At 45.6% G+C, this 16,449-nt stretch overlaps 1 protein-coding gene across 2 annotated transcripts in view; it reads right to left on the reverse strand.

Moving 5' to 3' along the window:
• The window catches only part of Cmtr1 (Cap methyltransferase 1), a 57,029-nt gene that overhangs the window by 7,691 nt on the left and 32,889 nt on the right, over positions 1-16,449 (reverse strand). For both annotated transcript variants that reach the window (XM_089556428.1, XM_089556427.1), the window contains 5 exons: positions 13,769-13,826; positions 9,783-9,851; positions 7,560-7,709; positions 5,496-5,618; positions 3,169-3,260 (listed from right to left, as the gene is read on the reverse strand). In XM_089556428.1, coding sequence (XP_089412554.1) covers positions 3,169-3,260; positions 5,496-5,618; positions 7,560-7,709; positions 9,783-9,851; positions 13,769-13,826 — 492 coding nt within the window. The remainder of the gene's footprint in view (positions 1-3,168; positions 3,261-5,495; positions 5,619-7,559; positions 7,710-9,782; positions 9,852-13,768; positions 13,827-16,449) is intronic.

The raw sequence follows: 16,449 nt of genomic DNA on the forward strand, positions 1-16,449 counted from the left end.
GTGCTTCATACACATTCCAAACACGTGCAATCTCATGGATGTTAAGAACAACACTCATAGCAGACATGACTTAAAAAAAATTAAAAATTAGGAGTTACGAGGGGCTAATTGAAATGGCAGATATTACAGTAAAACCTCATTAATACATACCCACTTACGAAGTAGTTGCGGTTAAAACGTAGTTGTGAGAATTCACCGGCTTAGCTACCATTGAAACTCATGTACTGGCTGACCACTTAAGGCGTAGTGGCTCATGAAATGCCCACTGCTTAATGCGTACTTGTCGTCACAGTTTCGCAGGCTCCGTGTTATGATGCAAAATGTTTTCGCCTTTCCGAAAAGCCCTATCAACAAAACACTATCAACATGCGGATTGGCGGTACTATACAACCAGCGATTCAATGCCATTTCGGCCATATTCCGCGAGTGAGGCGATGTCCATGTCAATGAAGAGCCCACGAAGCGTCGGCCGCTTCTGTGATCTTGCGCGTGAACTCATCGCTGTCTAATATCGTCGCCAGCCCTATCGCAGTAACCATCATCATCCACCCTGCCCATGTGACCTCACCAGCGAGCAGTTCCATGGTTGCACTGTGGATGTGCTGCGAATTGTCAACGCGTGTTTTGTGCTGGCGTCCTTTGTTCTGAGCTGGTGCTGTGGGAAGCGTAAAGCGCTTGAACCTGTTATGGTACAGAATTGCTTTGCGCGGGCGAAATTCATAGTGCACAAGCGATCCCACCGATGACTGTGACGCCCTACTAACAGAGGTGTTGGGAGTGACGGGGCGGTGTGGACGCTGTCGACTCCGAAATGTTCTGCGAGGTCAACAGCAAGATTGTTGCCGCTGTTGCACCAACCCAAGGCGATGGGGGCATTGCGAACAAGGGCAGCAGCGGCGACTTGGCAACATAAGATTGTAGCCCTACTGTGGCGAAAGCTGCTCAAGCACTGGCGGTTATGAGGGCGTTCACCGAGAAGATGGGCCTCGTGGAAAAGCTTGCCCCCAGACTCATCTATTTTGAGACTGCTGTTATCGCCGCACGGCCGCCGCGGCGGCAACTGAAAATGATGACTTCTGGTCAGCAGCAAACAAATAAAAGTGCAGGTACGTACGTGTATTCGTGGGAAATTTACTGTGCCTGAATTATTGTTGTTTCGGGTCATGAATAATGGCAAATTTGTACCACTCAGTTAAGCTGTACTACCACATAGCGCATACTTTTCCCGCGTCCCCGCCAACTATGTACGTATTAACGGGGTTTCACTGTACCTGCATACATTATTTGCCTAAGAATGCACACCTTGCACAGTGTAGACATTTTTGCTTTGTATGCTTTTCATATGCATGCAATCACACACAAATTGCATGAAAGATTACTTGAACTCAATATGAGTGACCTTTAAATTGCACCTTACTGAAATAGTTATACTAAGTGGCAGCCAAATTCAAGTACCTTAATGCAGCCTTGGAGCATATCTATGCAATAGTGTGCAATTACTTCTACCTTGCCGAACAGCTGAAAGATTTCTGAGCAAGAACACTAAAGGAAAGGCACGCACCTTTCTGGGAAAAACAAAGAAGCAACTCCGCAAATGACATATCACATAATGTGCTCAAAATAGCGCATAAATTTTGTCTCCCTCATCTGACAAATTTTTTTCTGTGCCCACATTCCTCATACATGACACAAGATACCCGTCGAGATTTTCTTCGAAAACATTCTCTAGTTTTAAAAGTCCTTGCCTGTTCCACTCATGGCAATACGACAGTGACGGAAGAGACTGCAGTTGCTACCACAGGATAGGGAATTCAAGACACTCTGATCTCGAACCATTTCATATAAATTGCGCATTTCACGTTACCTGGAACCAAAATCAACCATTTCTAAAAAAAAAAAAAAGGAATAGCAGGTTCAGTATGACTAAATGCGGCATATCGTGCAGTAGCACTAGTTACGATGGGCACTTAAGGTCATTACGTGCAAAACACATTTGACCTGAATGCCTTTACTATACAGGCCCTTTGGCATAAAGGCTTTCTACCTAAAGGCCTTCACTGGGAAGCATTTACCATGGAGGCCTTCATTCAAAAGGCCTTTACTCTGAGGTTTTTACCCTAAAGGCCTTCACCCGGAAAGCATTTGCCATGAAGGCCTTCATTCAAAAGGCCTTTACTGTGAGACTTTTACAAATGCCTTGCCTTCATCTGTTTGAAAACAAGGCATTTAGGCTAAAAGCCTCACGGTAAAGGCCTACAGTGTGAAAGCCTTCATGGTAAACCTGGCAGGATGACCACAACCCGGTGGGCAGGTGGGAAATCTGGAAATGAGCCTACTATAGTTCTACCGCACTAAAAAAGAAAGAGTTCATTTTCAGCACTATTATGCAACACGTGGCATAGGCAGAAGAATGAAATTTATTTATTTATTTATTCAAAATACCCCCAAAGGCCCTCATTTGAGGGTATTACATGGGGGGGGGGGGATAAGTACAAAGCATTGTTATAAGGTTAAAAATATTGCACTAAAATAAAATAGAAATCACAAAATATTAATCAAAATAGGCATTCACAGAAAGGGTTGCAACAATGCACATAACAGCAAAATTTGAGCACTGGAAAAGGTGCGCTGAAGTACAAAACAAAAAATATAAAATAAAAAGAAGACAAGGCGGAAGAAAAGAACGCTAAAAAAAAAAAAACCTTTTTAGTTGTTGAAACATGAGTGCATAAGATGTTGGAATTTATTTAGATCAGATTCTGTGGCAATTTCTGATGGCAAAGCGTGTTCCATTCGGTTATTGTGCGTGGTAAAAAAGAATAGGCATAATGGAATGACTGGCAGTTAATGCGTTTAACTTTGTAAGGATGATCGCGACGTGGAAAGGAAAGATAACTGGCAAGATAACTGGCGGTGGCTGAAAGAATTCATCATGAAGGGAAGGATGGTGATAAAGCTTGTGGAAGAGTGATAGACGGGAAATTATCTAAGTTATCTTAAGATGGGAAGTTATCTAACTCGGCTTTAGTCTTCAATGAGGTGACGCTGGTGTAACATGAATAATCAGAAAAGATGAATCGCGCAGCACGGTTTTGCAGGGCTTCAATGTTACTGATGGTATAATTCTGATGATGAGGAATGCATGTAAATACAATTTGAAGCACCTACCTCAGTTCATAGTGCATGTCCTTGACAGACACCTTGCCCAAAACGAGTGCGTCGATAATGTGGATTGTGTTGAACCTCTTTTGCTGCCTACCCTGGTTTTTCAAAAAAAAAAAAAAAGAGTTGCAACATTAACTCACCAGTTCCAAAATGTTTTTTTTTTTTTTTTGGCAGCAGTCATTACCACCACATTACACTGATTTGAATTGACTGTGCAAAACAGGACTGCAGCTGCCCCACGACTACCCCTTCCACTTCCAAGATTTACCCATAAATCTACACCCGGTTGACAAATAGAAATTATCATATCCTGCCATTCCAGATAACATCACGCGTGCACACTAGTGTCAGTACAAAATAAAGACTAAATTCATATCTCATAACCAAATAAAAGTGCACACAGTACTGGGAGGGGAACCCAAAGCAGCAAGATAGTCTTGCAAGTATATTTACTGGAATGGAGTTTACTGCAACCTTACAGCATCTGGCGGCAGTAAAGATAAGCATCCCTATTCATCACTTACTATACATTTTTATGCTACTAAATCTGCCCGCAATACAGTATATTACCATCAATCAACTCCCTGGAAGGCTAAACTGTCGGTGCAATCATTCTGCAGAGCACTGGGTGATATTCAAAAGCCAGAAAGCTACCCTCAGAGAATCAGGCACTACTGTACAGTACAGCCAAGCCCGGATATTTATAATGATATTTATAATGAGGTGGATATATATAATGAACCCAGATAATTCGAATTACTGGCTATAATAAACACTGTCACGCTTCGGCGGTGACACACTCGCACAACTCCCAAACACACGGGCTCCACGCCAACAACCTTTATTGCACTTCTCCCCACCGCTCCGCCTAATGATGATGATGATGATGACTTGGCGATCCACTAGTGCCCTCTCTTGACATCACCCGGAACTAGACCCTCCGCCGCCACACTGTCCTAACAACACACTGATTATCCCCTTGCAAATCGTGTGCAAAAGTATAGGAAAGTAGCCCGATATATATTGAACTACATTTTTGCCAGTCATTTGATATATCGAACTGTGCCCCGTGCCTCTGCCAGTGGTATTCATCCTAATGGCCCTCTTCCATCACTCTGCGTGTGAAAACAGGTCAGCTGTGTGACCCTGGGCACCTGCTGCTAGTGCTAGCGCTGTGAAACCAGGTGGCGACGAGGTGGACACAGGGTGTGCTCGAGGGTGGCCTCTGATCTTAAAGGGACAGTGAGGAGAGCTCTAGTGATATTTTCTTTTAAAGTAAAATCCGATAGTTCGGCATTTCATGGCTTTGTTGCCACTTGGCCGGCAGCGAAAGATGCATTTATTTCCAAGAAATTTGGATTCGAAGTTGAAAAAGTTTTTCCCGCCGCTCTGATTCAAACTTCATACTCTCTTATGACGACACAGGACTAAGTGACGTGAAACATGACGTGAACATGACATAATGCAGACTCCGTGATTTCTGGCGGCCAGCAGTGCGGCCTAGCAGCAGCCGAAAAGAAAGCTACTGCCGGCTGCACGTTGAAGGCATCTATCGGCTATTGCGGCCGTCGCTACAGTCGCTTCGATTACGTTTGCACCGGCGTTCTGCCAGCGTTCGTTACTAGAACTATTGGTTCTAGCAACACTGTTTTGTCCTATGACGTCATCACGCTTGTACTTGCGAGTTTGGCCTGTGGCGGCGATACCTGTCTTTGGGTTCTTGCTCTTTTCTATGTTACAGGAGCTTTGTTGTCAGTATGAGTGGCGTTTTTGTAATCAGGAGCTGGTATTCTGTCGATACAAGCCAACTTCAATTTCTCCTCAGTGTCCCTTTAATCTGATCTTATTCTGACACATATCTGCCAAGTCCCATCGCTGTTATGTGCTGATGCTAACCAAATTAAAGCCTAGCGACGGCCCTCATCCGGCGTGCTTCGCTGCTGGAGGCGTTGCAGAAGCCAACTGTAACTTAATTTTAATGAGTGATTATTCCATTTGTAGTGTACTGGTAGCAGGACTGTACATCTTATGACAGGCAGTGGCTAGTTCTAAAGAACCATCCACTACGGCATTGGCACGGGGCAGGTTACACCTACCAACACCTAGCAAGCAGTGCACTACAACACACTAGCGGCAGCATGCCACTACAAGAAGTGTGTCACCAGCGCGGGTGCAATGTACTCTTGCTTGCAAGGTACAGATAAACTTATCTGTTGTCACTTTTATATATACTAAATTATCGGTATACCAAACTATTTCGAGATTCCCCTTCGAGTTAAATACATCCGGGTTCGAATGTATCGTCTGAACTCCACGGTGCAGATACTTGCCTCCCCCGCGAATTCTTGCACCATCTCGCCATAGAAGAGTGTGTCTGCCGGAAGTTCCAGGTTTTCCGACATTTTCTTCCACTGGTCTGTTGGAATGCCGGTCCACTGGTACACGTGCTTTCGCTGGAAGTGGAAGTTTGTGTTAACACTGCTGATGGCAGTGACACGAGACATGCTTCGTAATGCTACTGCTACTAACCAACTAGATCTACAACACAAAGTCACAGTAAAATTGGCATAGTGTAAAAAAAAAAAAAAGACCTCTAAACCTCTAGAGACCTCTAGAAAGTCTAAACGCTCCTTTCTGGCTATCAGAGGTGCGTGGACTACTCTCTAGCATGAATATCAGGTTTGAGAACGCTATTCTGATGACCACTTGTCATACCGGTCATTCCTAAGTGCAGCCTTCCTTCGGACAGCCGTTTGAATTAACTGGTGCGAGATCTGTAACATCTGAATTGCTGAGTGTCCAACGCCATAGACCTACATGGACGGTGGCTGGGGCCCTGCCAGCAGTTCGAATTATCCGGATTTTTGAATTAATTAGGGCCGAAATAACGAGCTTTTACTGTGGAGTGGATTCACAACAAAACGCACCTACGTCAACACTCATGCAGAGATGCACTTGTTCAATGCGGCGGCTTTTCTTCATCAGAGGCCCGCAGTCACAAGTTTGTTGGATGCGACTTCCGTACAGAAATTGTCTATTTGCATACGGGGCACACTGCTTAATATTCCATGGTGCACAGTGCAATTTGCACGTCTGTGCATATTTAGTCACGGCTGAGCACAAAGATGGTGGTGAAACTATAGCTCTTTGCTAATATCGTGTTCCGTAAACTTTTGACTGCAGGCACACGTTAGCTCAAGAAAATCATCTAAAAAAAAACCACACTCATGAGCTTTGTAACCTTCCCTGAGTCAAAGGACAACATTTGTTGCATGACAACAGCTGGTACATGCGCACTCAAGGGAGTTGCATTGTGCCTCTCATGGCTCAAGTTCACCCGATAAACCTGTTCCCTATGGCCAATAAGTCAACTCAGGACCTTTTTGATGAAGGCCATCACAACAGCACCACAGTGATGGTCAGACTGCTTGCCTAAGAGAAACTCTATCGTGCAGCTATGAGTTTATGAGGGGTTTAACGTCCCAAAGCGACTCAGGCTATGAGAGATGCCGTAGTGAAGGGCTCCGGAAATTTCGACTACATGGGGTTCTTCACGCACTGACATCGCACATCACTGCAATATGTCTCTTGTGCACGTACATTACCCAGTATGCATGTTTACTAGCGCTGAAAATGGGCAACTTTCCTCTGCAAGGTGTTTGAGGCAATTCGGCCTTTCCATCCGATTCCAAATTCAAGTCATCACTAAGCGGCATGCCAGTCAGCGTCTGAAAGCAGTGCACAACGGGTTCGGACAACCAACATGCCCCAGCATCACATAGCACATGGGCATGTTTGCATTTTACCTCCATCGAATTGCAGCCGCTGTGGCTCAGATTCAACCTTATCACCTTAGGACCAGCAGACAAATGTCAAAGCCAGCGATCCTCCGCGGCTGGTAAATGTTGAGATTCAGCAACACATCATGGATATGAGCAGCATGCTACAAATCCTTAACACAGAAATAAAAATATGTAGATAAGTTGCACGCAACATCCTTTTTATAGCCATGAGACGAATGCAACAACCGTGGAATTACAGCAGGTGCAAATATGCCACTGTCCCTCTGGTGCTAGACAGACAAAAGAGGCACCCTAACAGTTTTGACACAAAGGTATGATGATGATGGATTTCTGATGCTGGAAGGGGCATCTGTGGCCAGAGAGCGCCATAGCACAAGGTGCTTTTGACTACTCCCAAGCATTTCACCCTAAAGAAGCCGATCACCAGGCAGGGGAAGCTTGTACCCATTTTATCACCGGTGGGTACCCGGCGGCACGGGGAATCGAACCCTGCACCTCCTGCATGCCAGGCGGATGCTCAGACCACTAGGCCACCGCTACGGTCCTTGACATTTCAAAAGTAGACAGTGTGGCCAGATAGCTCCAACTCACCCCTACACTGAGGAAGAAAAATTTGTTGTCCTGAAGGTTAGGCTTCCATTCACCGCACACAACACACCGGTAGTCGTAGATGCTCTTGATGCCATCGAGGAACTTGGGTTTTAACTCGTCAGGCCGCTTGTCAAAGTAGGAAAGTTCGTTCTGAAAGAGCAAGGTTGAGAAGAGAGAAGACCGAAAAAGTTGCCGTCACAACATTCTAACAAAGATCAGTGGGCATAAAAAACAGTAATTTTTTTTTAAAAATGCTGAATGCTGACTAGCGGGTCATCGGATCAGCTTAAATGGAGAGCTGAAAGTGAACATACTTACTGAAGTGCTCTGAACACCCCCTTGATATACAGCATAGCAGTAAAGGTTTACTCTGAGAGTAGACATTAAGCATGGTAGATCGTACTTACCACATTCGCCACTTTCTTCCTGCAGTATTAACCAATAACACTTTAGAGTTGTGTCTGTGGTTTACTTTTTTCTCGTGCTAATAGTACATATGTATCCCTTCAAGCTTTATTACTGTCATCTGGATCAACCTGCCATCACAACCATCAGATAAAGTTTTGAGCACCTCAGATGAGTGTGCATAGTCTGAGCCTCTCGTGTCTCACTACTTTGTGTCAACAAAGGCACAGACTCTGATACATACCACCTCAAGTGTCCCTAGTTCACTTCATCTTTTTCACACTGCTTTAAAAAGACCTAAAGCGTGGCCCGCATGGAGCATTTTCTGGGCGATTCGTCGGCGTCGTCAGCACCAGAGCGTTTTTTCGCCGCCAGAGAGGGCGTTTTTGCCAAATCGTTGGGTTCTGGTAGGACAGAAAACAATGTCGACGCCGCGCCGATGCCGGGAGAGGGCAGCGACAGAAGGCCAATGAGAGCCGGAGCGGGCGTCACATGATTCAGGACAGAGCCACGCCAGCCGAAAGAGACGCGCTCGCGAGCTTGAGCTTGAGATGGCACGGTAGCTTGACCCACAAAACTGCGTCGCGCTTCCCGGAAAGACGGGTGTTTGGTGCTCCGAGGGTACCGAGGCTTGGGTTTCGGGTTTCTCGGCCGAAATGGCCGAGCAGCATGTTGTCTTTCAGAGGAGTCGCTTTTAGCTGGCCGTGCAGTAGCGCCCCTCTGGGGAACGCATAAACGGTAGCGCCATCCAGTGACAGGACGCCAAAGCACATCAACGCTGTGTTGAAGAAATTTTCATCCGTAATTGCTGATGACTAGGGTGGATGCATTGCGAGCCTTTTTTCGTTCCAAGAAGAAAAACTGCAAATTGATGAAAATGTAACAACTGACTGAAAGCAAGACAACTGCTTCGCCAGGTGTCGTTCTTGTGAGGTAAACACACGGCATTTAGTTAGGCCTAAGAGCTTGAAAATCACCAAATTATCTGAAAAACGGGCTAGTTATCGATTATATCTTTACACGTGGGCGAGCTGTGCGAAATAAAAACGAACCGCTACCATTTGAGCAAGCTATCGCGTCGAAGAATCCAGCGGCGACACGTATTTATGTCGAAGCGGGCGAGCACAGCGCTGCCATCTTGTCAACGCATCCTGTAACGTGCTTGTAGCGCGCGCCGCTCGGCTGCTGACTATGTGGGAATGAATTTGTCGACGCCAGCGCGGGCGTCGGGTGCGCGACGCGATTTCACGGGCAAAAAACACTCCACGCGGGCCACACTTAAGAGTGTGAACCCTCTCGGCCAATTGGACTTTTGAATGAACACAGAAAGAAGGGAACACAAGACCATGGTGTTCACACAGCGATTCCAGCCTGATTTTAACCAATGTTCTTGGGCACTGGGCGAGTGCCACCTCAGCATTGCATGCAATGCTTTCCTTACAGCTCTTGTCCTTGCGTGTCTTCCTTCCTCCCAGTCAGAATTCGCACTGTTTCTACTCAATGCAGTGAAGGTACTTTTGCTGTTTCTACAAGACAGTGGATTCATTTAAGTCCTATAGATGCTCCGGAGTGTTTTCGCATTTGCATTCGCTGTGTGTGCACATGTAGCGCTGCCTTGCTACAATGCACTACCACCTTGCTTGTATCTCTGTCTTATTTTCTGCACTTTACCTCGTCATCTGAGGTAGCCTCTCAGGAGTATGGATAGGGAGACCATTCTAAAGTAAACTAAACTAGACTAAAAACTATGTCACCATCTCTTAATCACTTGGCATAGTACTAGTGCAAGGTGCAGAAATAAGACGTCCCAAGTCCCACCTTGGTGAGCTCCTTAAGCTTTGCTTCAGGTGCCTGTCGTTTGGGCTCCGACCGTGCCTGGTCTGGAACCTACAAAGGTCATATGCAGAGAAAAGGCAAGAAAAACATCACGTGGGATGATCTGCTGTTCCCAGCTCGGGAGATCAATGGCAGAGCACGAGTTCAACGAGGCTCAACATTATCAGTTACGGATAGCATTCAGCGTTCATCATTTACAATCCCTGAATATTGAGGTAGATGCGTGAACACATTACACGAACACTAGAATTTATGATGAAACTGAAATTCCAGCGGCCAGCAATCATGGCAACCAGGCATTAATGCTTGAGGTCCACCTGTTGCAGCCGATACCCAATCTTCAAATCTTCACTTTTTTCAAATCTTGATCTTCCTTCGCCTGTCCTCACTTTTCATTCGAATCAACCTAACTAAGAACCGCAGCCTCCTGGACAATTTGATGAAAACATGAGCACACAAGAAGATGAGGAAGTTTGACACACATAGGGGAAGTTGACACACTAACTTGCACCTGAATTTTACTGACGGCAGGAAGGCATATATGTATACTGGAACGAGTCCAACAAAACAAAGAGAGGAAGAACACAACGCTTCTCAATGTGCTCCTAGACACTGACCAGATGCTGCAAGTACTTCGTGGTGAAAATACCGCCTTGCTTCAAACTTGAGGTATTAAGTACAGACACTCATTAATTCATACTCCAAGTGACCACAGATTTTGCTTCAATCACCAGAAACTGTTTTCTAAATATGATCCGAGACTGATTATGAAAAGTGCAGGTCTTTAGAAAGGTGGAGACGGGTGGTCCAAGGTGGACAGGTCAAGGCTTGCAGGTGGGAGATATACATTTGTCTGCTTTAGGAATAGACTGCTGGTAAAAAGCCCTTTTCTGGAGAGAGAGAGAGAGAGGAGAGAGAGAGAGAGAGAGAGAGAGGGAGAGAGAGAGAGAGAGAGAGATAGAGTGTGTGTGTTTGTGTGTGAAGCAAACCTTAAACCGCCAGTGGGGGCACCTCTGGGCATCCAACTGCAAAAATGCGTCTCCCACCTACAAGCCTTCTCTCACCATCCACCTAGAAACCACTCACCCAACTCCAGCTTCCAGAAGCTTCTTTCCATGAGAAGACTGCAGTGGTAAAAAAAAGAGACAGTTAAATCAAATTCAAAAAACCAATAGGAGGCAGTCATTGCAAAAGCGGCAACGAAAAAGCAAAACGTACACGCATGCATCCCAGCCAATTCTGAATCGGCATCTTGCCAATCAGTATTCAAAACGAATTGCTGCAGGGCCTGGTTGGTGTTGCAGCAGGCTGGTAGCAAAGCTTGGAAAACAAAACTAAGTCGCAACAGGGGCCCTCGGACTGCCTTCACACGCCTGCTGTTGTTGCGGCCATGTCGAAGCTTGAACGGGCAGTGATGTACCGTGCAATTCAGCTTTCAGGAGGGATAATTAGATCATCACTTGCTGTGTTGGCCACGCCTCAAGGCTGACCCTCTTCAGAAACCCCTTCAACTTTAAGGGGGAATGAGGGTCTTGAAAACTTGTTTTTTATTTTTTGCCATAACTTGTTCAAACTTAGCACACAGGTGTATCATAGAAGGCTGATTTCAAATATGCATTTAGATTTCAAATATCTCACCTGGAAGAAAATTTATCGCAAAATAACATTCAAATTAGGTAATTTCTTACGGGCCTTTATAGTAATTTATGAGTTAAAGAATGATTTTTTAAGAAAAGCAGACATTTGCAAAGGCCCAAAGCACATCCTAAAGCTTTATTTTTTCCTTTAAACATGATATATGAGCAATTAGGCCAAGTGTGGGCTAATTACTGCCACGTCATTTTTCCTTTCCAACTTTGTTGTTTATTTATGATCAACAAAATTAGTTTGTAGACATTCTGTTAGCTTTAGGATGTGCTTTGGGCTTTTACAAATGTTTGCTTATTCTTTAAAAATGTTTATTTAACTGATAAATTACTAAAAATGCCCGTAAGAAATGACCTAATTAGGATATTTTATTTTGCCATATATTTCCTTCCAGCTGAAATATTTGAAATCTAAATGCATATTCGAAATCAGCATTCAATGATACACCCAGGTGCTAAGTTTCAGAAAGATATGTTAACAAAGAAAAAAAAAAAGTTTTCAAGACCCTCATCCACCCTTAAATGTGGTTGCACTATAGCAAGAGGCAAATTTGCAGCTGATGCAGTGCCATCAAACCTGACGTATCCTACCTCAGCCACCGCCCCTCTATCGTGTGCCAGAAACATTGGAGAGAGACAAAATGTTTAGAACAGGCAAAAGCATAGTTTGAGATAAGCGCCTCTAAAATGCACAGAAAATATGTCTCGCCAGTCAAAAATTTTTGTATTTCTCTCATTTAACTGAAAGTGTAAATCATCAGAGTTTTAATTATCATGAGTGAACTGCATTTCAAACCTCCTGGTGTCACTGTGCAATAGAAGTGGTAAAGCCAAGTAATCCTTTTTTCTGTGTAGAGCACCTCAGTTGACGAGAACCGACTGAAGTTGGCCTGTATTGACAGATTACCACGCTCTAACGACAAGAAGGGCACTCTCACTGAAAACAGAGGTTTCATATGCTATAAAAAGTCAAAAGAATTAAACACAGTTATCACTGCCACCAGCCATTTTCGCAAGGAAACTGCGGCAATGTCAAAATGGCATTTTTTTTTTTCACTCTTCTTCCAGGGACTAGGCCGCACTACTAGTGACTTTGAGCCAACGATCAAGCAGTCCTGTTCTACCTCAATGTTACAAATTTGAAACAAGCAGAAGAAAAAAAAAACACATCCTTAAATCTGATTTTCTTAGCAATAAATGCGTATTTTGCTGCCAAACATCAACATAGCCACGAAGAGCAATACAAATAATTTTTACTGAAAGTAAAATGTTGATGGAGTATTCCTCAATGTCCCTGTAAAAAAAACACGGGTGGTCAAACCTGATCGAAGTCCTGCACTAAGGTGCCTCCTTCTGTCTGCCTCCTTTCGATCCCTCCCTCATCCATTCTCAATACCTTAAGGGTGCACTGAAGAGGAATCTGAACTTGTCTTTTTGCCGCGGGAACTCAATCTACACGTTCCTAGCATTCTTAAAAACTGTGACTTATTGCCCTGTATGGCCGAATTCCCAAATTAAATCGAATTAACGTCCGGCTCCCGCCCTTTTTTTTTTAATTCTCCCTCGTACGGTGGGCGGAGTCGACCAACGTGTGGAGTGCCTTTCAGCCAGTCCCGTGGCGGCTTGCCGCTCTGCCATCGGCGGAGTAATACGTAGTAGTCCGTAGTAGCAAATAGTCCGCGCGTATTTTTATTTCTGCGGGCTTATTTTGCGGCTATATTATCTGCGAATGAAACTATTTATTCATGGAAACCTAAAAAACAAAATAAAGTGCAAGCAAAGCCTCCACGGAGCTGGGTGAAAGGAACTTCACGCGTTGGTCGACTCCGCCCATCGTACGAGGCAGAATTAAAAAAAAAGGGCGGGAGCCGGACGTTAATTCGATTTAATTAGGAAAATCGGCCATACAGGGCAATAAGTCGCAGTTTCTAAGAATGCTAGGAACGTGTAGATCGAGTTCCCGCGGCAAAAAGACAAGTTCAGATTCCTCTTCAGTGCACCTTTAAACAAGAATACACTTATATGGGAGTAAAAAGGGATTAAGCTGTCCTCTAGTGCACACACCCTTTTAAAAAAGGGTGTTTTTTCACTGCTTTCTGTTTACAGTGCAGCAGCATGGCTCGGGTTCCCGCCGACAGTGATGCGGTCACAGCAACCTTTGCTTCCTTCACACAACATCTGCATTTTTGATGCCTCTTGCACACAGTTCCATGCATGAGCGGTGCCTTTCATTCTTGCTCGGGTAGCGCTGCACAGTGGCCACATACCACCCGAGCAGCCTTTTACACTGCAAGACAGCTAAGGCAAGCAGAGGTTACGCACCTTCCAGTGCTGCAGACACTCTTTCCGCAGGCTGCTCTGCCTTTCTTCGTACAAGTCACTGCACGGATCAACAAAGAAAAGCAACGACAGTCTTGAGCGACGCAACTTTGTCCCAAGGGCTGTCACTGCTAATGAGGCTTACGTACCACAGACCAACGAGCAATGCTGGAAAAGTTGTTGGCAAAACAACACACTTACGATGCAGCAACTGCTGGACACTCTGCAAGGCTGTTGTAAATACTCTACATTCACTACCATAATACAGTGAAACCTCGTTAAACCGTAGTTGGCCGGAACCCGGAAAAAGTACGTACTAAACGGTAGTACGGCTTAACAGGAGTAGCATAAAATCGCCCACTTACCTACCAAAAAACAAAACCAGAGATCAGTAGTAGTTGAAAGAAGGAAAAAAAAACATGCAGCCTTTATTTTGCACTGAAAAAGTCGGCAATCTTCGTTTGACGCCGCGGTGTTCTGGCAGCGACAACAGCAGCCTCAAACTCATTTAGGCCGCGAGCCAGCTTCTCGGCCAGTCCCCTTTTTTCAGCGAACAGCCGCATCACGTTTACAGCGCGCGCAGCCTCTGCCACTGTTGGGCCCAAATCACCCTCACTTTCCACGTCGTCCTCATCACTGTCCGGCGCGCAGGCACTGCGCGCTACCCACTCGAAAGTAGCGCGGGGAGGAGGTGAAGCGGGCGCGGCTTTGGCCGCTTATCTGTTCTTTCAGCCAGCGTCGGCTTCGCGGTTGTTGCTGCGACACGCGTCTTATCTTTTCTCTTTATCTTTCCTCTGATCTTTTAACTCTCCTCTATCTGCACTAGGCAGCGGTGGTGGCTCGGCTGAGCCAGTAGGCAGGGTGCAATTTCCTTTCACCCTTCTCTCAGTCGCAACAAAACAGCAACAAGCAGCGCACGACTGCTGCGACACAACAAAGCACAAAAAAAAAAAGACGCCAGCTGCTTCGGCCGCCGCTAACCGCCCTTTCTCACGCTGCTGATGACGATGACCATACCGATCGCCTATGAGCAGTACAGTAGCGCCGCTCGTGGCAGTATTTTTTTCTTTTTGCTCTCGGCGCACCGGCTTTGCGGGCTGCGGAGTGAAGTCGAATTAACCGACGCACGACAAAATTTGTTCGAATTAACGAGAGTTTCGCCCCATAGACTCTTATGTATAATTGTAGGGACCTCGCGTGCGCGTCGAGTTATCCGATTTTCCGAATTATGGCCTCCGCGATCGGCTCCGGCGGCTCACCGTCGCGGAGGCCACGGGTAGTTATTGCTGCCGCCGCAATAAAACCCCCAAAGATGGCGCTAGTTGTATGATTACCAACTTTGGCGCCAATTTGTCATTAGAACCGTCCTTTGGGTCGGTGCTACCGGCGTGAATTCGTCACGCGCGAGCGCGACGAAAAGTGAAAATGGTACGTGCTAACCGATACGACCGCGATAAGCTGGTACGGTTTATGCGGATGCAAAATGCATTATGTTCAATGGGTGCTCAGTCGGGGACTTGACTTCACTACTTTTAAAACGAAAGTACTGTTTAAGCGGGTACGTTTTAACGAGGTTTTACTGTATACTGTTACTGCTACTAGTACCATTAAAGAGGCTTTCTTTATTACCGACACCGTACCATTGGTAAAGATTGCTCACATGGTAACAGCAGCATACCACAAAAAACATATGGGTGCTTGGCCTCGTGAGGAAACGTGCAAGTGACAAATGCCACAGCTGTGGGATTCAGCTAGTACATAATGCCAAGCGTTCGTGTATGCAGAGAGATGAATAGCAAGAGCAAGATAACAGAGGTCACACCAGCAAACGACAGAAAGTTTCATTTAGCTGCAATCAGGGCAGGACGACAGCTCCTTCATTTCAAGGCGGATCAGACCAGGCGGTTTCAGCGAATCAAGCCCTCTGTCCTTGCCTACACTAAAACGGAAGAGTTTCAATGGAGGCAGGAAATTCAATAATATCGCATAGCCAGGCTACACGCAGAGTGCGGCAGTAGAACTGTGTTGAGTGTAAGCAAACAAGGAAAGGGAAATGAGGGGCTCATTATAAATATGACAGAAGCCAACAGCCACAGAAACCAAGGAGCACAGGGGATTTTTTTTTTTATTTACTTATTTTTTGTGGTGTTGATCACTTTAGAATATTACTGAATATGTTATCGCTTAAAGCTAATTGATTAGAAAAGCAGAAGAAAAAACAACCACATGCCGCCGGTGGGATCCGAACCCACGACCTCCAAATTACGCGTCCGGTGCTCTACCGCTGAGCTACGGCGACGGCTGTCAAACCTTCTGCTTTCGGGAGTATTTATGTTTACAAGTAACCTAACCTTGAGAGTGTTCATCAGCGCCACCCACGTTCCTAAGCGGCGGACGTAGAACGTCCTGAGTTACCGCAGGTGTGACGTAGAACGTCATCGAACGGAGAGGGTGGAAGCTGTGTGAGAACCCTCTTATGCTACCTATGGCGTCAAGGCTGCCAGAACCGAGGCCCTCGCTAAGCAATTAAGCAAACAAGGAAAGGGGAATGAGGGGCTCGTTATAAATATGACAGAAGCCAACAGCCACAGAAACCAAGGGGAACAGGGGATTTTTAATAGTGGGCCATGGAACAGAACAGTGCCTGGTTCGGTTTTAGTACAACGTCAGTCATTCAAAGTGGC

Source organism: Amblyomma mixtum, chromosome 8, assembly GCF_055824585.1.
Source record: "Amblyomma mixtum isolate Tamu chromosome 8, ASM5582458v1, whole genome shotgun sequence".
NCBI lineage: Eukaryota > Metazoa > Arthropoda > Arachnida > Ixodida > Ixodidae > Amblyomma > Amblyomma mixtum.